Source organism: Netta rufina (genome assembly GCF_964035555.1).
Source record: "Netta rufina genome assembly, chromosome: 1".
Lineage (NCBI taxonomy): Eukaryota > Metazoa > Chordata > Aves > Anseriformes > Anatidae > Netta > Netta rufina.
This window is the reverse complement of record NC_140123.1, coordinates 132,238,667-132,261,161: the sequence shown is the minus strand read 5'-3', so window position 1 is coordinate 132,261,161 and position 22,495 is coordinate 132,238,667. Positions and strand designations below refer to the sequence as shown.

At 41.8% G+C, this 22,495-nt stretch overlaps 1 protein-coding gene across 3 annotated transcripts in view; it reads right to left on the bottom strand.

Annotated features, from left to right (window-relative positions):
• Positions 1–22,495, bottom strand: part of STK38L (serine/threonine kinase 38 like) — a 50,200-nt gene that overhangs the window by 9,107 nt on the left and 18,598 nt on the right. For 2 of the 3 annotated variants that reach the window (XM_084301011.1, XM_084301012.1), the window contains 10 exons: positions 11,525–11,669; positions 9,627–9,678; positions 8,226–8,348; positions 7,579–7,662; positions 4,500–4,623; positions 3,798–3,952; positions 2,809–2,917; positions 1,944–2,005; positions 945–1,062; positions 349–472 (listed from right to left, as the gene is read on the bottom strand). In XM_084301011.1, the coding sequence (XP_084157137.1) occupies positions 349–472; positions 945–1,062; positions 1,944–2,005; positions 2,809–2,917; positions 3,798–3,952; positions 4,500–4,623; positions 7,579–7,662; positions 8,226–8,348; positions 9,627–9,678; positions 11,525–11,658 (1,085 nt within the window). In that variant the 5' untranslated portion in view covers positions 11,659–11,669. The remainder of the gene's footprint in view (positions 1–348; positions 473–944; positions 1,063–1,943; positions 2,006–2,808; positions 2,918–3,797; positions 3,953–4,499; positions 4,624–7,578; positions 7,663–8,225; positions 8,349–9,626; positions 9,679–11,524; positions 11,670–22,495) is intronic. The other variant, XM_084301013.1, reaches the window with a different exon arrangement.

Below are 22,495 nucleotides of genomic sequence, written 5' to 3'. Positions count from 1 at the left end.
ATGAGTAAATCCAAAACATCCAAAGATTTTCTTTACTGTTAAAAATGTTGGTGAGTAGTTGTTTTCTGAGCCCCTTTGAGGGGAAAAAAAAGTGTCAATCACTTTTTTTTTCCCCCAGCGTGCTCCTTCTCCTAATGCAGCAGTACCAATCAAGATCACTACAGCTTATTCCTTCATGCTAAACAAATGGCAAAAGGAAAAAGACTGAAAAATCCATCAAGGAAGGTGACGCAGAAGAAACCAATTTTTCCCCCAGTCTAGAGCTTCCTTCATGCAGAACAGAAAGTTAACCTAATGGAAGATAACTATGTCTGGATGAGTAGCCAGGAGTGGGCTTTTATTACTGACCTTAGAATTAAATCCTTTGCTTTCTCTGATATGGGCACCTCTGGAGGAAATACCAAAGTTTCTTTCCAATTCATAACTTTCCTGTAAGTTTCTTGTGGTGTTTCTGAACAGAAAGGTGGATACCCTGCACAAACATTAAAAAAAAAAAAGAACAAGCTTTTCCCAGAGTAGTAGACTGTCAAGAGTGGAGGCACTGCCTGAAGTAGCAATGAATGCTAGCTGCTGGCCCTCCCTTGGCTCTGCTTTTGCCACTGTGGCTCCCAGATCTAAAATATTGTTGGAGACAAAAGCTCTCTTTTATAGTACTATATTTAAAGTTGATTTTGGTACTACCAGGTAAGAAGACAAAACCTCAAAAGCATTTAATAGTGAACAGTTAGTTATTCGCTGAAACGACTAACTGAGGCATTACCTGTTGCTGTCTTCTTGGAAAGATGGGAGTACTTTAAAGTTTTCTGCAAGCTATGCTTGGGGCTCACTTCAGGAAGTAGTGAATAAAATCCTACTACCTGCACTATGCAGGTCATATTAGGTGAACTAACAGACCCTGTCACCTTTGAATCCTCTGATTCTTAGGCCTGCAGTCTTTAACATACCTATTAGCATTTCATACATGATGACTCCCAAAGACCACCAGTCACAGAGTTTATTGTACCCGGTCTGCATAAATACTTCTGGTGCAATATAATCTGGGGTCCCAACAGTAGAATAAGCCTGGAAAAAATGAATAAGTTCTTTTAAAAATTAATGCTACCTTTTTTCCACTTTGCAAAACTTTTTTTTCTAGGGGATTCATATATAGTATCTTGGTTTTTGGATGGACAAGAATGCTGAATTTGACAATTCACAATATCTAAAATCCCAAGAAGATTGTTCTTTTACATGAGAAAACACGGATGTAGTGAGAACCTTGAACCTTGAAAGTAAACGGAAATCATCCTCCCAAATGTGGAGGAAAAATAAAAAGTTCCACAATTTGCAATTGATGTTTTTTACAAACTACTGTTCAGTGAAACAAGCAGAGCTGAAACTCTGAAATGCTATGGTTGACAGATGCTTCAGTTTGCTTTAGTTAATGCCAGAATGCCCTTTATTACTTGGCCACTCTGCACTATAAACCCCTGCTGCACCACTTCAGTGCTTTTCCATACTATTCCCATTCAGCGGGAGACCAAACAAGTTTTTCCTCTGCAATTCTCTGAAAAAGAATCATGTAGCTACTCATCTTGCAATACTGAACTGCAGGAATTAAACTCAAGTTCAAACACATAGCCTCAGTCTAGGAGACATATTCAAGATACAGCTTTGCTAAGTGGCTGCTGACACCTGAGATTAGTTAGTCGAGATGCTTGTGAGGGAAACAAAACATAAAGAAGAGGAGTGCCTTGCTAGTCACAGCTCTGAAAACAAACAAATGAAATTATTTGATTTGATTAGAATTTGTGGACTTTGAAAAGAGCTACAACTGTAGCAGACAAGGCCTTTACAGATTTAAAAAACAAAACAACAAAACCGGTAGCATTAATGCCACGTTTTTATTTAATGCCTTCTGTAAATAGTTAAAAACACATATATATATGATGTTATTGACTTACCAGCTGTCGCCTGTTCTTCTTCCATGTTTCTGCTTTTCTCTTTGAGTTCATATTCTGAAATGCTAATTTAGAGAATAGTTATTAGGTAACGAATGCATTTGTGAAGTAAAGGCTGATAACATTTTGTCTTCAAAGGAAAACGATTTTATATCTTAAGAATGCTTTTTTTCCTAGAAATAAATACTTGATTTTCACTGGAGACAGAAAAAGGACAATGAATAACTACTGTCCAATTTGTGGCTGCAAATCACATCAGTAGGATATGTGACTGGCAATTCTAAATTAGCATTTATTTATTTATTTATTTATTTCAGATTGATCTGCAATCAGCAAATGTTGTTGCGGCTGGTAGTGTGTATGTGTATATTCAGGTATGAAACAGAAGATGACAATGTTTTTTAAACAACAAGGGAAGAATCTGAGAAGAACTGTGGAATAATTTTATGTTTATGCAATAAAATCCTAATGTCTAAGTGTCGCCATGGCATAGAGATGAACAGCTCTACTCTCTTAAGGTTTGTTGTGATTGTCACTGACCTCGGTAAGTCAGCACATGAAACCCATATTTGATCTGGAAGAGCATTCATTTCTGTAACTTCAGTAACATTGTTATGAAAAATGCATTAAAATATAATCACACTACATGTACTTGTGTCTGTATACAAGTGTACAAAAACACATTAGCACTACACAAAACAATTTCTTTCCTGTGAAATGCTCCCATGTCATGGGGAACACATGCATTTCCAGTTATCCAAATAAATGCACTCAGCCTGACCAATTTTGTTTAACCCAGCAGAAATAAAGTATGATGTGGTATAGCTGGAGCTCAAAACTATTTAAATGTTTACCTAGGACAACTTACACTTACAGAAGTCACTTGGTGGATTGTGTGTAAGGTTCCTGTAGAACTCAGTTCTGTGAGCTTTCTTTAAACCTGTGCATAGCCCAAAATCAGACAGTTTTACATGACCCTAAAAAACACCAAATAAGATAAGAAATAAGATAAGAACAATTTAGAAAGGTAGTGTTCAAAAAAAAAAGAAAAAAGTTGTTTTCATAACTGCACTTGCCTTCTTAGTCCATGTGTGAATGATGGACTTGCACAGGACTACCTAATCCAGGGAAAGTGGGCAAATAGTGCCTGATTCTTGATGTATGGAGAGAATGTGTTTTCTCTAAAAAGGGTGTAATTCCTGGGAATAGCTATATCTGCAACAGCTGAGTACAGATAGTTTACTTGGTTTTGTTTTGCACTGAGACTGAAAAAGCCACCAGCACAAAATTATTCTGTTTTGACGTTAACCTAGTTTTAATTGGGTTTCTAGAGATCAGTGCTAGACATTCTACAGGCTTGTGTATGATACTTAGCGGGTCCATTTCATAGCTCATAGGCAGTCAAAGGGACAGACTGCTCCCACTCATGAGTGGACAATAAAACAAATGAGATAACTGCAGGAAGTGAACTGATTATTTAGTGTTATCTGATTGTTTCATGCTTTCCTTCTTCTTGAACTAACAAACTATACCAGTCTTTCGTGTGTACGAATTTGAGCATCTGGATGCCCTGAGTGGGTCTTTCCACACTTACAAGGCTTTCCAACTACAAAAAGAGGAAAAAAGAAATAGAAACAAAGCAAAACAAAACAAACAAACAAAAAAAAAATAACCACAAGGGTAGTTTTGCTTTAAGTGTAGTGAAGTTCTACCATAAAAAGATAGCAACCATTTTTTGTCTTTATTCCAGCTAGTGGTATGGCACTACAGTTTCCCAGTGATAAGCACCACTGTGAATGGCGTTATCTGCAGATTGTAATGTTTAAAGCATAGATAGTTTACGTGCACACCACATGCCTTAGCATCCAGCAGGAGGTTATCTGGTTTAATATCCCTGTGGATGAATCCCAGCTGATGAATAGCATCTATGGCCAACACGGTTTCAGAAATGTAGAACTGTGTCTCTTCTTCTGATAAGGTGTCTTTCTTCATTAGCAAGGTCATCATGTCACCTAATCAAAAAAAAACAAAATACAGCTTATAAATCAGAACATTTTAATGGTGAAACCCCATTAGATTCCAAATTTAAACTTGTTACTAGCATTATAGCTACTAATTATAAAATTATTACTGCAAGGACCTACAAACCCAACATACTTTTTCTGCAAACTGGTGTAAAATTGTTGCAATCCTAAATAGGAATTCTAATTGGATAGCCTTGAATAATGCAGCAATTTTTTAATGCATAATAAATGTATTGCACAAAAATTGATCAAGAGTGACTTTTTTAAAACTGTTTCTAGCTTTGTCAGTAAAAAGCAGAACATGGGACTAGAATTATTATTTAATCCAAGTCTATTTTAACATCTTCCAATAATCCTTCCCCTTCACCTACAAATCAGGAAAGGTTAAGTTACCTGGACTTCACTTAAAACATCATTAAAATTTATGCTATCACAAATTACACAGCATGCTTGTTTCTTCACTTCTAGAAAGCTGAAAACAAAGCTAAGGAAGAAGTACTTATACAACTTAGTAACAACACAACATATAGCTTACCTCCAGGTAAGAACTCCATGATCAGGTAAAGATTTCTTTTATCCTGAAAACTGTAAAACATTTTCACTACCCAGGCTCCATCTGCTTCAACCAAAATATCTCTTTCTGCTCGGATATGGGCCACCTAAAATTTTTTTAATACTGTTATTAAAGAAGTATTTAATTACTTCAATACCAAATGCCATGCTATATTCCTAATCCTAAAATATATTTTCATGATCTTTATACAAATAAGATATTCTTCATACTTTTTTGCACTCCTATTTTACATAGTTTTTACTAGACCCTACAAAGTCCTCAGAAAACACACAGCAAAAAATCACAGAAATTAACTCAATATTGAAAATAACTATTTACATAACTTCACAAAAGTGGTATCTAGAAAGAAAACACATGGCTTGTTGAGCTTCCTGTTTGTCAGGCAGAACTGAAGAAGTTGGTGGAAAACTGCAGTTCCATTTTTACTGTATCCTAAAATGAACTAAGAACATTAAAAAAAAATAAAATCAAAAGCTCTGTTATGATGGTCAGCTCTGCAAGGTAGCATCCCTACTGCAAACTCAAATAAAAATTTAATGTGCAATTCAGTATGCAGATATTGACATAATTATTGGAAAAAAATAGAGTTTGTTGTAAATAACACAAGAACTAATAGGTAAAATGGTAGATGCTTAATGTTTAATGTCAGAATTTATCATTTTTTTTCATATACGTTTACAAATAAAGAGTTAATAACTGCTTCCTCACAGTAATACTTCACAGTTTAAACTTGGCAAGATAAGCCTGTGGAATCCTCTTTTGCAAGAGTGATAGAATGACTAAATTACTTCCTGCAAAACCTTATCTCTTCAGCATTGTGAAATGTCTGACATACAGCAAACAACCATCTAGCTCCCAAACCCACACTGTACATACTACTAATGGTGCATGAAGCCCTTTCAAATGACACACGGAGACTGCTCCTACCTGTAAACATGGTGAAGCTTACTTGAACTGCATAGCAAATACCTTGACCAAAGGGAAAAAGGGCTGGAATGAATCTCAGTTTGCAGAGATGACCTTAAGTAGCAGTGAGCTGAATGGCCAGTATTCAAGGAGGGCAAAAAATGGCCATGGGCTATTTTAGCAGAGGGAAAGAAAAGGGAAGGGAAGATGGAGCATTTCCGTCAAATGATGTGCACAAAGCTGGCCCAGAACTGATACATTCACCACTGCTGCTGACGTTGGTCCTAGGCAAGTGAGCTTGGGAATGTCTGACCATGCTTAAGATACATGTATTCCAGTCCCAGTTGAGTCTTTGAAAAGCATACTGAGAGCTGCTACCTCATGAATTCACTGGAAACTAAGAGTAATAGAGACAGGAGGAAGGGTGTGTGTTTTACTAGAATGTACCCTAGTTCTGGAAGAAAATGAAAAATATCTGCATGGAAAAACATTTCTTGACAGCTGTAAGATTTTCACATTTCAGATACCAGAAAGTGACTTCCGTAAAGAAAATATGTACCATTATTCCAGATTCAAGCAATATTTACAATAAGCCAAGTCTTCTGCATCTGTTCCTCAGTTCTAACATCTTTCTAATGTGTGTCTTTTTTGTAGGGCAATGCGTTCCCTCTCTGTAGTAGAGGCTCCAACTTTAATTTATCTAGCTCTATCTATTCCATACATTCACATTAGAAAAGATTTCTTTCCACCCTCCACTCCTCTGCTTCTAAATGTAGCTATAAAGTATAACATTGAAACCTTGCTTAAAAAGCAGCCAGAAAAACTTCACAGTGCCACCCTGCTTGAAAGTTCTATCTCTCTCGTATTTGTCTTCTGTGATGCTTTCCCATTGAACAAACCAGGCAATGAAAGTTAGAGCAAATAAATACTCTCCAGGGAACATTACAGACACAAGCTAAATGTGGACTGTGATCTAAGCCTCCTTGCCACATCAGGTTATGAAATGAGGGCAGGGCTTCAGCCAGCAGACCACACACATCCTGGCTGTGAGGCAGAACATAATACTCCTCTGTTTCCCTTCATTCAAGGAAACAGCAATGAGTAGACAAAATGTCTGTCCTGGGATGACTTAAAAAAAAAATGTAGTAGTACTACCAGTATCACTGCTGAGAAAGATAATATAAGAAATAATGATGGGTTTGGACAGGTAAGGAAGATAGAACAGCTTGGGTTGGAAGGGACCCTAAAGACCATCTGGTTCCAACCCCCCTGCCATGGGCAGGGACAGCTCCCACTATACCAGGCTGCCTGAAACCCCATCCAGCCTGCCCTTGAACACTTCCAGGGATGGGGCATCCACAGCTTCTCTGCGCAATCTGTGTCAGGGCCTCGCCACCCTCTGGGTGAAGAATTTCTTCCTAATATCTAGCCTAAACCTACCCTCTTTTAGTTTAAAGCAGTTACTCCTTATTCTATCACTACACTCTGTGACTAAGAATCTCTCCCCACCTTTTATTTAGGCTCCTTTTAGGTACTGGAAGGCTGCTAAAAGGTCTCCCCAGAGCCTTCTCTTCTCCAGGCTAAGTAACCCCAACTTTCTCTAGCTGCACTTTTGCTTGAGACATCCACACTTGATTTCTATTCTTCATATTGCTAAAAAAGAACTATTGCTAGTTCTTCATATTGCTTTGTCCTATTAGGAATTTGTGGTGAATTCTGGATTACAAGGCAAAAGCAAAAAAAACCACACACACACACAAAAAAAAAAAAAAAAACACAAAAAAAAACACCACAAAGCAAAACAAACAAAACCACTCCAAGAAGCATTTTCTTCGAAATGTATTCTTACAAAGAAGTGCTATAAGGTGCACATTGATAAAGGAAGAGACTAACAGAAAAAAACACCATCCTTATCACTGTTACAAATTGGTTGTAACTAAAACATTTTCAAGAATGCTAACTTCTACTTACTCTGTTGTACTGACCTAGCAACTCCATGGATGTGTTGGACAGCAGTACAATTATTGGGACTACAGAAGTGAAAATAACGACTAAATAATACCTGTCAAAGAGAGATTTGGCAATTTTCTAAGCAAAGTAACTTTGAAATCTAAGGGACTTATACAACACAAACCTGTTCTTTCTCCAGCATATCTGCTTTTCGTAGTATCTTCATTGCATAAATATGACCTGTATCCTTCTTCTGAACGAGACGTACCTTTAATGAGAAAAATAACCCAATCAATCCCATCTACCTCAAACTAAACCCCAGTGTGGAACATAAGAACGGCTCTAAACTGGTGGGCATGGAAAGGTTCTTTTGTTAAACATTGAAAAGCACATGTACAAAGCTAACACTAGTGATGAACAGATGTTTGAAGCAGTCATTGTTTTAAAAAACTAGCAGGCACACTAAATTCCACATAGCTGAGAGACTGAGTTTGGTAAAATTCAGGAGTAAGCACAACCTTGATTTGACACAGGGCAGAGAAGACTTTTATGGAGAGGAGCTGTGCAACTGCAAATCTATCATTTCTGGGTGGATGCATGGGCAACATCAGTTGGGGCTAATAGGAAGGGAAGCTGCAGGAAACAAACCTTTTCCAGTGGCCTTGATAAATCCATGTACGTACTGGTCTTATTACATGTGCAAAATTACTCGAATCGCTATTCTCCTAAAATAAAACTGCTCAACTGAAACTTTTTATTCTTTAATTAAAATGTTTCTTTTTGATGTTCAATCCAATTTTAATATCCCATTCAAGCAAGAAAGCCACAAACCTCCCCAAATGCTCCTCTTCCTATAACTTTCAAAGATTCAAAGTCATCCAAGCCAAGTCTCGTCCTCTTCAGTCGCAGAAACTCTGTTTCTTTGCGAGCATGCTGTGACCTGCGCAGTTTTTTCTAGGAAGACACATGAGAATTTAAGTCATTTGACAGTAGAAAGTCAAGATATATAATCTCTCTTCCTGTAAAGCATTCTCCCTTCCTCTATGAGTACAAAGAAAATGTAAAAGGAGAAATCTTCCTGAATTTCTTGAAGTGTGATCCACAGTCTTTTATGAAGAGGCCTCAAGCACAGCTTTTTGTTTGGTTGTTTGTTTGCTTATTAGCTTATTACTTACGTATAAAGAGGCAGTAATAGAAACTATGAAAAGAACATATAGGTTCAAACAAGGTGCATCAGACCAAAGGCCAAAGTCACCAGCTAAGACAAGGACTCTGTTTTTCAGCAGCATAAAGGATCAATAAAAGCTCAAACTTGCACCCTGCCAAAAACACAAATGACGGGCAACAAGGAGTCTAACAGGCAGCAGAAATCCAGCTTACCCTATCCTATAACAAAATCTATTTGTTTTAGGGCAGGAAAATACTTGTATTTGAAAGAAAAATCTGTCCCAATCCTGCCATATATTTTGTCCTATAAAAATATCAATGGAATTCATCCTGAAAAAATACAAATGCCAGCTTATGCTCCCAAAGATGCCAAAAATATCTCAGAGGCTGATAATGAAACCCATCAATCAGGCCTGCTAGATTTTGGAGAACAACGACTGTATCATTTAAAACCACAAGATGGCATTACACACCAACATTACTTTTCCCTCTTTCCAGAAGTTATGTCAACCCAAAAAACGAGAAATAAATAGAACTGACTGAGGCTGCTGTTACTATTTATTCCAGTGCCTATTCTGGAAGAAGTACAGACAGCAATGATGTGATAAACCTCAGAAAAGTTCTGAGACATGCCATCTGGAAAGAGTTCCCTTCACATCTGTATCGTAATAGATCATGGGAACACCTGCTTTATTGTTTAAATCAAGAAAAAAAAAAAAAAGTGGTTCAGCATTTTGCTTTCTACCCAAGTGCATCTCACCCTTTTCTTGCCTGTAGCCAAATCACATGCCAAACAATTTTAAATTTTGAAAAACATGTTACATACTTGCTGTGGTCATATGCTTCATAATGACTAAAAGGGGTATGAAAAGCCCTCAGCTACTCAAAGCATCACATTCAAGCATATGCACAGCTTGCCTCATTATTTACAAAAGCAACATTCACTTACAAACTAAAACTTACTGTCCTGACAGCTAATGTGCCTGTAAACTCCTCAAATTCCAACTTTAAGAAGTGCTAACAAAAACAAAGCAATCTCTTCAAAGGTTATTCAAGTTGTATTACCTCCTCATCTGCAAGCCCTTCTTCCTCCATAGCCACTTCTAGTTTCTTCTGCCTGCAAAGGAGTAAAACAAGAAGTTTATTTTTTTAATTAAAAAACAAACAAAAAAACCACCATAACACTACAGTAAGACAACCCCTTTTCCTGACATAGTCCAGATACCAAAGCATTTGACTCAAACAGAAATTTGAGAACTTATTGCCCACTCCATACATTTCCTCACTTGTAACCAAACCTGTTGAAAACGTGTAAGTAAATTTAATCATGTACTTATATGATTCCAGAATTAGGCACTAAAGGCCCAACCATATAATCAGCCTAATGGACTTTTATTTCTTTATATAATCGTCAAGTAAGGCTGGTTATTCTGACTCATACTCCTAATTGATAAAAACATTTGAAATGGTGGAAAAACCATCTCAGCTTTACCTCCAGCACCTCAACCCAGCCCCAGCTTCCACCATTGCTCCCAGTCTTGCTGTCTGTTCCCTGATCACACAACCGGTCCTGCTCCCCTTAGCCTCATGCTAACTCATTGCACCCTCCTGGATTTGCCACCACCTCCTCTCATGTCTTGCTTGGGCCAGGGCTTGCCCCTCCTGGACTCCTGCTGCTGGTGCCGGCCAGGCGGGGAGGCTCTATGCGGGGTGTGAAGCCTGGAGTATTCCACAGATGGCAGGGAGGCTGCACACAGCAAGGGGCCAGTGTGGATACTGGAACTCTCTCTGTGCACCCCCAGGGTGCTTCTGTACGACTGTCAGGGTGCAGCTTCAGGAAGCTGGTCACCTGCTGGCAACAGCTCAGTTCGAGTGCTGGGTGCCAGGCTGCTCCTGCCTTCCTGCACTTGAGGAAGTGCAGCAGGGTCCCCTAAAAAAAAAGCCCTCAGTAGACAGACTACTCGCCTAAATAGAAGCAACTCAGTTACATGGGATAATGACTAAATATGATGAAGAGGGAAACCCTGCTGTTTGACTGAAAATCCCTCAATTAAAAACACATTAGCAGGAGAATGATAATTTCACATACTGCTGACAATCTGAAACACAACATTCATTACAATCAAGTGCTTGGAGCTTTGACACTTAATTCAAGCAGCACTTCAGCACAGTGGAGCTGTGCACTGATGAGGAGTTAAAGCAGAGATGACCAACGCATACTCCCTCGCACAGAGTACCAGTCAGCATCACACAGAAGAAACTTAGAGGGTGGGTACAATGTTACCCCCAAAACTCTTCCTTCCCAGTCAAGAGCCTTCCAACACTTTGTTACCAGCCCTACACTCTTTCCCGCCATCTATTTCCATTCTAACAGCTCTCTGCCTCCTTTCCTCACTACATCATCCCATCAAACACCTCTAAACCATCAACCCTGTTCCCCATTACTCACACACTCTCTTCTGCAGAGTTTATGAGTCTTGGCATGAGCTCAGCACTGCAGAGCATGAATAAACACCACAAGCCACTGCCTTGTACAAAAACAAGTTACCAAACATCAGCAGCTCTGCAGCATTTGCCTCTGTAGGGTTTATTCCCTGTGGCACATGTGAAGGAACCAGAGGTCACCAAAACCACGCACACAAGTAAAAACCTCACATGTGCAGCAAAGTAAGACCACACACAGAGTGGTTTCCATAAAGTAATAATAATTTGAGAAGGTGATAAGTTGCACGAGAACTTCAGCAGCAGAGGCGCTCAGTGACTGCTTGGTGCAGGAGGGCATGTTCACAGGTCTGCCAGCACAGACAGCAGCTGCACCTTTAGGTGATGAGCTCCTTGCTATCAAGTAATGAAAACCTGCTGAGACCCACTCTGTGCACAGGGCTGAAACTCCTCCTGAACAAATGCTGCCAAAAGCCAACCAAGAAAAGCTGGAGAAAGGTGAGAGAAAGCAGAGCTGGTACCTTGTTTCTCTCTCTTCGTGCTGGGTAATTAGGTTGCTGTAGAAGTTCTCCAGCGTAAGCTTGGCCACTGTCACTCTCTCCCGGGTGTGGTTGCTCATGGGAAAGGATGTTGTAGTCCCTGCAGTCATCGCCATGGTAACATGCACTGAAACAGAGCACATCAAATAATTACTCACTTGGAAAAAAAGTGGATATGTATACTTCTTTCCTACTCTCCATCTCCAAAATCTTAGACACTATAGAAATCACAGGAAAAGCACTGTTCTTAGTATATAAGAAACTCCATTTAAAAAAAAACAAAAAACAAAAACCAACAAAACATTGTATTATAAAACTATCCCAAGTTACCAGGACTTACTACCCACTCTCTAACACAAAACAAAAAAAAGCAAACACCTCATGTTGGGAAAATGTACCTCTGGTGGGCCTGAGCCCAGCCTGGGGGAGGGAAGAGATGGCAGAGCATGGAAAGTAAAAGAAAAAAGCAAGAGGATGGGGCAGCTCCCACAGCTGGATGTGCAGGATGGCTTTGTGGCATCTTCAGACTCCGGAAATGCTAAGGACTACCAGAAGGACAGGAAAAATGAACAAAAATCCTAACACTATCCAGAAATGACTTCAAGGATAAGGAATACCTACCTGATATCTTAGAATTCAAAAGGAGCTCAACAAAATTGCACATGGACAGTTGGGGAATTTTAGAAAGTATCACGTCAAAGTGAAATACTGGCATCACCATATCTTAAATGGAAAACTTCCGTATTTTTCCTTTTTTTTTTTTTTTTTAAAGCAACAGCCAACCAGCAAGAATAGAAAACTCTTCCCCACCACAAGAGCATTAGGCTACCAGCATTTCGGTTTCATTCATTTACCACTACCCCTGTGCCACACTGACAACCAGATGAGGGCTTTCTGGAGCACCCACTCTTTACAGAATTCCCTGTGCCAGAAGATCCCTTTTAATGAAGGACAAAGGCATCTCAGGGCAGTCCCAAGCTCCTTGCAGCTGACAGGGGTTAAAAGAAAAAGTCAACAAGAGGAACAAAACACAGTGTGTCCTAGGAGGACTCATGCCCTACCTGAACATGGGCTGAGGCACACCAGCAGAGCTGCTGCTCCACCACAGAGGGGAGCCACAAATAACAGCATCTTTGTTTGCTCAAGGTGTTTATTTATTTATTTATTATTTTGAAAAGCTAACCAGAAGTAAATACACTTTTTTCTTTTCCTTCCTTCCTTCCTTCCTTCCTTCCTTCCTTCCTTCCTTCCTTCCTTCCTTCCTTCCTTCCTTTCTTTCATGTAACCCCTCTAATTTCACCAGGGGATTTTGAGGAAGACAAACCTTAAATTAGGTTTATGATCTTCAGGCAGCCCTTAATACCTTTTAAGGTAAAATAATTAAAGGTTTCATACAGAAATAGACTTGCATTTCTACATCATATAGGAAGATTGCTTAATTCTGTCTTGTGTTTTTTTGTTTGTTTGTTTTTCTTTGTTTTGGATGCGCTGGCTACTCTCTGTGAAGACAGCACTTTATCTTGTGAATTTTTAATTGAATTTGGGGTGACAATAAGATATTTGTTGCCAGAAATGCAGCTGCTGTATCACAAATAAAGGCTTTTTATAACATTATATGGCTATTACTTTAGCCATGTATTTTGGAGTGTGCAAGATGCTGGAGCTCTGAGAATACAAATGGATCTCCCCACACATGTGCAAGGAGGTTTTAATAGCACTACAGCTGTTTTATGATGATGCAGATCTTTATTTTTTTTAATCATTATTCTGTCCCCTTCAATTTTCTACTAGAGAAAGATGAGAGCTGTCAACTCCCAGTAACTGTCACTGAAAATTCAGGGGCTACTTTCTCCATACAAAAACATCCCTTATGCTGGACACTTTTCCAAAAGTTAGGGAACTTTGCTGCATTCTACCTGCTAAGTCTGCTCTCCTACATTACACTACCTTTCTTCCTTGATAGGTGGGAAAAGGTAAATATAAAACAGGTATCTGAGAGCAAAACCGGCAGGCAGTGTGTTGACACACCCAAATTAAACAAATGCTGAACACACACCAGCATCCACGATTAAATTATTTCAAGAAATTATCTAGCAAAGTAAAAACTTGCCTTCTGATGGTTTTGCAGTGTCAGGGGAGTGTAGCATTAGCCCAGGCTCGGAGTGGATTAACCTTTCTTTAAGGTAAAGCACGCCCTAGCATCAGCAGGCAACGGGCTGTTTACCATTTGTACGCCTCCTATTCCTGGTAGGATAAAACCATACTGCAGTTTTGTTTCCCATTGATTTGTTTTCCCCATGCTCCTATAGTTGCAAATGCCAATGCTACCGAAGAGTGAATCTAAGTCATTTGATTTTATTAAGCCTGTGAAAATGAGATAACCGCTCTGGCATCAGCACACCCCACTATTTATAGCAGGGCTGAACTTCACTGTGGTGCTACAGTAAGAAAACACAGAAGAGAACCCAACCAGTAACCTAGTGAGCTCAGAGAAAGCTCTTGATCCACAGGTCATGCCGACCTCCCCACCATACCACAGCACAAGCCCACTAGGACAGGAGGGAGATGGCCACAGGAGCATGGGCTGCCTGTACCCCACATGGCCTCACGTGCCCCAGTGGCCCTGAAGCTCTGCCGGGTGAGGAGGGATGAAGGCAGCTGACATTCGCTCTCCTTGTGGTTGGTGCCTGGCCCTAGATGGCTACCAGTCGGCTCTGTCACTATGGGGTAAAAGCGTTGTGAATCTGAGAAGCACTGTGAGCTCTCCAGGTTCCCCAACATAAGTGGAAAAGTGCTTGAGGTGGCAGGACACCCAATGTGCTCAGCAAACCCTACTCAATTCACAACAGAGAAAACCTCTTTGTCCTTTTTCCTCCTACCTCTCTGCTTGCACTATCCAACCCCAAAACAACGCACAAATCTGCATCTCAAACAAAATATGCAGTTGGGAGCCATCAAGTAAAATATTTAAGTATGACTTTTGTAAACAGCTGATGCTGGAGGGGGTGGAAGGAAGAGGCTTCAAAGCTTCATTGCCTGAACCCTGCTTTTACTGACCTCACCACGTTCATGGGAATGTTTTGAAGAGGTGCCACCCACAGCTCTTGGAAATGCCCTCAGAAGCTGATTAACCCACCCCAACTCGCATAACTTGGCAGAGCACCACTGTTCTCCAGTGCTGCAGCACTGGCACTGCACTGGGCTCCCTGGAGCACAGGAAGCTCACATGAGCTGACCAGGCACACTTCGCTGCAGCTCCTCTGGCTGGCAAAGACCGAAGGCCTTTCTGAAGGGCCCGTTGCTTTGGAAAAAATGATACACCACAGGCTCTGAATGAGAGAGACATCAAAACAATCTAATCAACAGGAGGCGCTGAGCTGTGTGTGGCCTGCGGGACAAGGCCTTGGAGCTGCCAAGAGCAGAAGAACCATATGTGCTCTTTGGCCCAGGAATCAGGTTTGTGCCGCCTGAACAGGTGGCTAAATTCCCAGTGTGAGACTTTCTCCCAGTGCCTGGTCTGCTCATCAGTTAGCCCCTATGGCAGGGACACAGAGGAGAGAGGAGTGAGGAGCTCTAGGTGTGCAAAGCATCCCCTTGTCGCCCTATATGAGAGGTAGGTGGGATAGTGGCATGGAGGGCACCACCAAAGGAAGAGCAGCAGAAAGGGGACAGCAAGCCCCATGCTAACTAACTGGAGATTAAGAGTCCCCTCTGAGTAAGTTTCTCTCCTCACCTGCTATCTCCTTCCTGGTGAAAAATGCTGCCTGGCCCAAGCATATATATTTTTTTGCTTTACTCTGAGATACATGTATTTTCTAACTGGAAAGTAAAGACAGGCCAAACAGTAGCTACTACAACTTCAGCCTCTGCTCCTATCTAGCATGGCAACTCTATTACAGCATTGATTTTCCTGACAGTGTCTCCACCATTGGAAATCTAGCTTCTGCTGCACAACTGGTAACTCAAAACTCACATCCTCTCCAGGAGGCTTCTTGGCAGCTCCCACAGTCCATCAGCAGTGTTTTCATATTAGATTCTCAGATTAAGGCTCTGGTTAATTAAAGCAAAACATCAGAAGTATCCAATCCCGTGTATTAGTAAAAACTCAGAAGGGGAAAGATGGAAGAAGTCAAGGCCCCTGGAGATCCATTCTCCCCTAAAGAAAATGCTTGGCACTCAGCTGGGTTTATTTTCTAATCAGGAGAGGATGAAGACACAAAATCCAAGCCTCGTGCACATGGTCTCTCGCTTTCACAGCTCCCGCTTGGGACACTTGGAGCTGAGGGAGGGCGCAGAGCTATCACCTGCCAGGGAAGCATGAAGCTCCACACTTGATAATCTTAGAGCCTATTTTTACTTACCCAGATGTGCTACAAGGTGTCAAGAAATTTACTTTATTACCCTATGCCTTACTTTCCAGCCTGCAAACATGGAGCAAAAGGACAGGGATGTGGAGTAGACAGCATAACCCTAACACTTTTTATCACCAAACATTTGAACTGTACCTCACAGTTCACCATCACTATCTCAGTAAAAGACAGCTACCTCCCTCCAGAAAAGACAGGGAAGTCAATCATTTCAGATCCTTCTGACATTCTTCTGATCTTTCACATTTACCTTTTTAAGTGACCTTTTTATTTCAATGAGAAGGTGAATATGCGACCACTTGCTACAGGCAGTGAGAACTGAAGCCAATCGTTCCATGAAGAATGCTGCTTGCCTTATTAGGGGGTTCACGTCTCAAGATACTACAGCAACCACTATGATCAGCTCTTGCTCTCTTACACAGACAGCCGGGAGAAAAGCAAACTTGTGCAAGCTGGACAGGGACAGTGTCACGACTGGGCTTTGCTTCCATAAGACTGGCTCTGAAGATGCCAACCTCCTTCCAGGCAGGTTTCCTGCACTTACACCTTGTATCATGTAATTTGGTTTTACTATCAAATTAATCTGGATCCATACTATCAAATCAATCTGGATCCAAGTCCCACAAAGGAAATATTCTTATTCTTGAAACCATGCATACAACATAACCATACATCAGCCCAACAGTAAGTTTACTCCAGACTTGTTACTAAATGTGTACTTAAGCTACTGAGCAAAGAACACAATTCTTTCAGAGACAAAAATATGTATTTCTCCACGTGACAGCACTATGATGCCTTCTTCATGCCGCTGGGTCTCTGACACTGATTTGAAACATAAAGCTACATACATGTTGAATGGCATACTGAATGCCAGCCCCTCCTCTCAAAACAGCCATGCCACTTCACAGTAAGGCTGATAACGATTGTCATTTAGATACCCAAGCACGCTCCTAACCCCAGGAATTAGGAAGCCAGTTCCCTACTGCAGTAAAAATGTTAAAGCTGCAAAGTTTATAAACTCTAGTTTATAGAACTAGAAACTAAAAGAGACACAGTTTTGGTGTCAGACTTGTTCCAAAGTAAATTCACACAGCTCAATACAGTGGTTACCTTCAGAAGTGCCAGTTATCACCACCATGTGTAGCACTGGAGTTCTTCTGGGTGAGAAGCCAGGGAACACTCAGAGTAACACTGCTCAGCTCTGTACAGGCAACACGGCAAAGCAGCTAGCAAAACTGGGCACTAAACCCACTGGTGACTGGAATTACATCTAAAAAATAAAGTGCTATCTGGGAAGACAGAATGGATACAGCACAGATGGATGTCTGAGCACCAGCCCTGCCAACTCCAAATTGCTCAGATTCCGTTAAAGAGAGACAGGATATTTATACACATGTATACAAAAAAAACAACCCACCATACACAAATAACTGCATGATTCACATCAAAAGGCAGTGGGCAGGGACAGATAAATGCAACAAGCAGCCAAAGGCTCAGCAGGATGAGGTGGTGTGACACAGCAGCCGGCGAGGGGAGGAGCAGCAGCTGGAGCAGCAGCCGCCCAGGCTCTGTGGGCAACTTGTGGAGCACGCAACTGTGCATACTGGGAGCTGATATGCACACAGGTAGCACGGATAAAAGTGTTGTGGGACAGCTGGTAGCTCCAGTGATTGGACAGAAGGAGAAAGTGGTCATGCTGTGTTAACAGCCCTGAAGGAAAAGGACTTTCTGTGCTACAGGTTCTTCCAGCACAAATTTGGCAATTGTGTCGTGCCTGTTTTCACTGTCCCATTGTTTACACCAAACCTCCTCTCAGAGAAGTTCTCTGCCTTCTTCTCCTACAACCCTTTTGGAATCCACTTCCAAAACTTTTGAGAAACCTCCAGAAACACACAAAACGCTACAGAGTCCTGAAGCCTTGGGACAGCAAGCAAACAGGAAAAACCCTGCTACTGCCATCTCTGCCAGCCTTGGGCCAGTATTTTTCAAGTCTTGGAGCCAGATCTTAGTGCTTATGTTATCACAAAACAAAGACTGCCACCGTCAAAATACAGTCTTGCCCAAAGATTTTTAATTAGCATATGTGAACTTAAATTCAGTGAGTTTTGACATTAGTATTCTTTTTTTTTTTTTTTTCTGGCATCTGGGTGACACTAGCTGCGCTACTGCTGTTACTGAAGTTCATTGTTGTTAGACCAGTGCGTTTGCCGAGCACTGCTCTGGGATATGTTTTGGAAAGGAAAATATTTTCTTCCTACATAATTTATGTTTTCGGTAGTATTACAACTCACAAGCCTCTATTTTATTAAATATATCTGAAGGAGGCAACATTCCCTGCCAAATACAACAAATCAGATACTTCACACGCAGATTTTTCTTCTTCGGTGTTACTGCCAAAAGCAGATCTTTTTGACATCCCCTGGCTTTTAGTGCAGTCCCCATCTGAGAAGTGAAAATGAAATGCAAAACTGCAACAAGCCTCACTAACACGTTAGCCTTTCATTTACCTTACTATATACTTCATTTCCTTTAGTTTGTTATTCGTTCTCAAGGCACGTTATGTTCACTAAGTTTTGCTTCTTTAAAGTTACAGCATGAATTACATTTGCTCTATTTAAAGCAGCACTAAGAAGCAGAGTAAAATTAGCCCCATCAGAACAGGCTCTGCTATTTAAAAGCAAAAGATGCTCAAATGTTTTAGCCATTTTAAGCCATTCTCGCTTTCCCCACAGAGCACCCACACAAGCCACCCCTCGTAGCTGCGTCTGAACCCCGCGACTGCCCTGGTCCCAGCTGACAGAGAGAGAAGAGTGGTGCTCCCAGTGCCTGACTGCCATGAAAAAAACATACAGAGATGTCAGCACATGTGCAGAACCCCAGTAGATGGGGCTGGGGACATGTGAGGGACCTGTGGCTGCTGCAGGCTCCTAACACCACAAACCCCACCTGCAGCCAAGTACAAAGAAAGGGCTCGAAGCAGGTGACAATCCCTCCAAAATGACAGCAGCAAAAGCGCCAGTTATAAATTCACCCCAAGCTGGCATTAGCCAGTGCAGTTTCTGAAAGAAGCCGTCCCACTTTCCATCCAGCCTCGCTTTCAGCCATCTTTTTGCTTCTCTCCCATTGCCACTCAGTGCTCCATGCCAGCATGAGAGGTGGAGTAACCTGGATGGAGTGCTGGGGCTCCCAGTGCCTCTCTTGAAACATCTTGGTGAGGAAGGTTTTGCCAGCATTGGTTGTAAAAGCCCATCGGTCCCTGGGCCGGGGTCTTCGGTCCCTCCAGCCCAGTATGCCCAAAAGCGAGAACGAAGCAACAGGGCCTTGCTTTTACAACGTGCCTCACCGAAATTAATCTCATGAATGGTTACAACACATCCGTGGTAATGATAAGGAAGTATTTCCTAATATGGAATAAAAACTGAATGTTGGAGTTCCACTGCACTCCAGGATTTCCTGCTTTTCAACCAAGGAAAGCAGCACGAGTCTCCCATGAACACCTGCCTGTGATTCAGTCCTGCTTCCAGCGAGTGGCAAGCATGACTGACAAATGGAAATTCCTTTCCCTGACAGGAAAAGATACCGGGTGGTAACACTGCGTGTGTATATACAAAAATATATACATTTATGGCATGCATCTATGGGTGTATATATAAACTAGGCATATATAGAAATGTATATGCACATTAGCAAAAATACTTTTGATGTGAAAATTATAGCTTCAGCTTTCATTAGTAGTGGGAGATCGGCAGCTCCATCCCACAGTACAATCTTCAGACATCCTGGTCTAGGAGCATTGGACCTTGGCATTGAATGACTGCAGTAAATATTTTCACGAGCTCAGTCCTTCCAAAAAAATCACTTTAATTTCTTTACAGGAGGGCTTTTTCAGACAACAATCCAAACTTTTGGGCTTTAATACCATTAAAACCACTGTGCACATGGCCACAAGACAGACAAACACGTGCACCCCATTAACCTTGGGTAGAGGGGGAAAAACAGAAGAGGTTATACATCTGCTCGGTCAAGAAGGATGGAGAGCCAGGGCACAGGGGGGCTGGTGTACCCTCGCTGCTCTGTCTTCCAAAGAGTGCTCCAAAGATGAGGCCAGCTCTGTGCAGTGCCCCAGGGGCTCAACAGGGCAGGTCTCAGCACAGCACATGATGGGGGAACCAGATCGGCAGTGCCATGCAGGCCTCCCTCTCTGAGGGGGCCAACAAGTGAAATCAGCAGTCTGCTGAAAAGGTAATGGTGCTGTGCAATGGCATGGTATTTCAGGGTTGGCTTTAGCTTGCTGCCATCTTTCCTCTCTCTTGCGTCTCCCCAGGTTCCAACGTGGTGTAGATCTTTGTCCTCAAAGAAGAGCTGCATGGTTGTAGACACTTCTACCTACTGAAGTAAGTGCATTCATCTGCACCTAAGCATTTTGTCAGCTTTTAGCAAGTACTTGTATCCACACATATTCAAGAAAATCTTGTTTTAAGACCTGCTAAATTAATTTCCTTGCACAACATTTTACTGCAATGTTTTGGATCATGAAATAATTTTTATTACAGAGCAAGAGCAATCCTTTTAGAGGTCACTGACCAGAACTCTGCTTCCTCCTTGGTTACTTACTGGTTTTCTGGATAAAAGTATACTCGGGTCCAATGAAAGATATGTTCCACTTCAAAACACATACAGCTGTCTGAAAGTATATTTCAGTCACAGTAGATTTCTCCAGGTCTGGCTCTTTCATGGCCAAGAGGTACAACTCAAGAAAGTAGTAAAAAATAAAAGATGGTTCTAATATGACATCTGCATAAAGCTTCCTTGAAATTGTAATATATTTTCAGCCTTGAGACAAAAAATTCAACTCTTTAATTTTAGGGATGCTAAGAAGCCTTTCTCTTTTCTAAGGAGCTTAAGGAGGCAGGAACAGAGAGAGGCTTCGCCTTTGGGAACTAGGAGGGATTTTTGTATTGGATTTTATGGCAGGAGAAGATGGCACTGAATTGTTTTTTCTTTTTTGGTGATATATGTTCAAATTCCTGACTCTTGCTAGGCTCTTTTGAAAATCACATCAGTCACAATTTAATATAGACATTACACATAATAAGTTTGTGACAGCAAAGGAGTTGGCAGCTAAACAAGATGCAGGACATCAATGACCGACCAGCTACAGCCTGTGCTATGCCTGCAGTCAGGGTTAATGAGCACAACAGATCCCTCTGGCCTTAAAAGCTACAAACGCAGGTGGTGCATCTTGTTAGTACGTGCAGTGCCGGAGATCAGATGCTTGCCCATTCAAATCCCACTACAACAGTTAATTTCTTTAACTATGGTTTTTGGAGAAGGAGACAGCTGTTGGCACATAAGCAGATGACCGTGATGAGACCCAGGATACAGATAGGAAAAGATGCGTACAGTCTCTTGACCCAGAGAAGAGGAATACGTGGTACCACCTTCCTAGAGGCTGAAGCTGGGAAGCAGATTTGGGAGGTAGAGATGAGAGATGGGCCCTGCCCTTACCACCAAACCACCAGGAGCTCCAGCCCTCTGTACTGATGAAGGTCAACAAGGCCAAGTGCTGGGTCCTCCACCTGGGGCACAACAACCCCAAGCAGAGCTACAGGCTGGGAGATGAGTGGTTGGAAAGCTGCCTGGTGGAGAAGGACCTGGAGTATTGGTGGATAGTTGGCTGAATATGAGCCAGCAGTGTGCTCAGGTGGCCAAGAAGGCCAACAGCACCCTGGCTTGTATAAGAAGCAGTGTGGCCAGCAGGGCTAGGGTATTGTTCCCCTGTACTTGGCTCTGGTGAGGCCGCACCTCGAGTACTGTGTTCAGTTTAGGGCCCCTCACTACAAGAAGGATATGGAGGTGCTTGAGCAGGTGCAGAGAAGGGCGACGAAGCTGGTGAGGGGCCTGGAGAACAAGTCCTATGAGGAGCAGCTGAGGGAGCTGGGCTTGTTCAGCCTGAAGAAAAGGAGGCTCAGGGGCAACCTTATTGCACTCTACAGGTACCTTAAAGGAGGCTGTAGCAAGGTGGGGGTTGGTCTATTCTCCCACGTGCCTGGCAACAGGATGAGGGGGAATGGGCTAAAGTTGTGCCAGGGGAGGTTTAGGTTGGATATTAGGAAGAACTTCTTTACTGAAAGGGCTGTTAGGCACTGGAATGGGCTGCCCAGGGAAGTGGTTGAGTCACCATCCCTGGAGGTCTTTAAAAGACGTTTAGATGTAGAGCTCAGTGGTATGGTTTAGTGGAGGACTGGTTAGTGTAAGGTCAGAGGTTGGACTAGGTGATCTTGGAGGTGTCTTCCAACTTAGACGATTCTGTGATACCCAAGGTGGATAGAAACGCTGCTTCCTGAAAGAGCCCTAACAGCAACAATATAATCCCTCCAGGGCTAACGAGGGCAACTGAACAGAGAAAGCACTGTCATTCTGTCTTACCATCAGACTGGTTTAGGGAAGAAGAGGCAGGGTCAATACAACTGTGCTTTTGCATTTCAACAGCAGCTGTGTATCACTTTGAGAACAAAAATACACTGCGAGGGGGTAGCTGGGATTTGAGGTAGAGGTTTAGGTAAAAAGAAAAGCAACTCTTCAG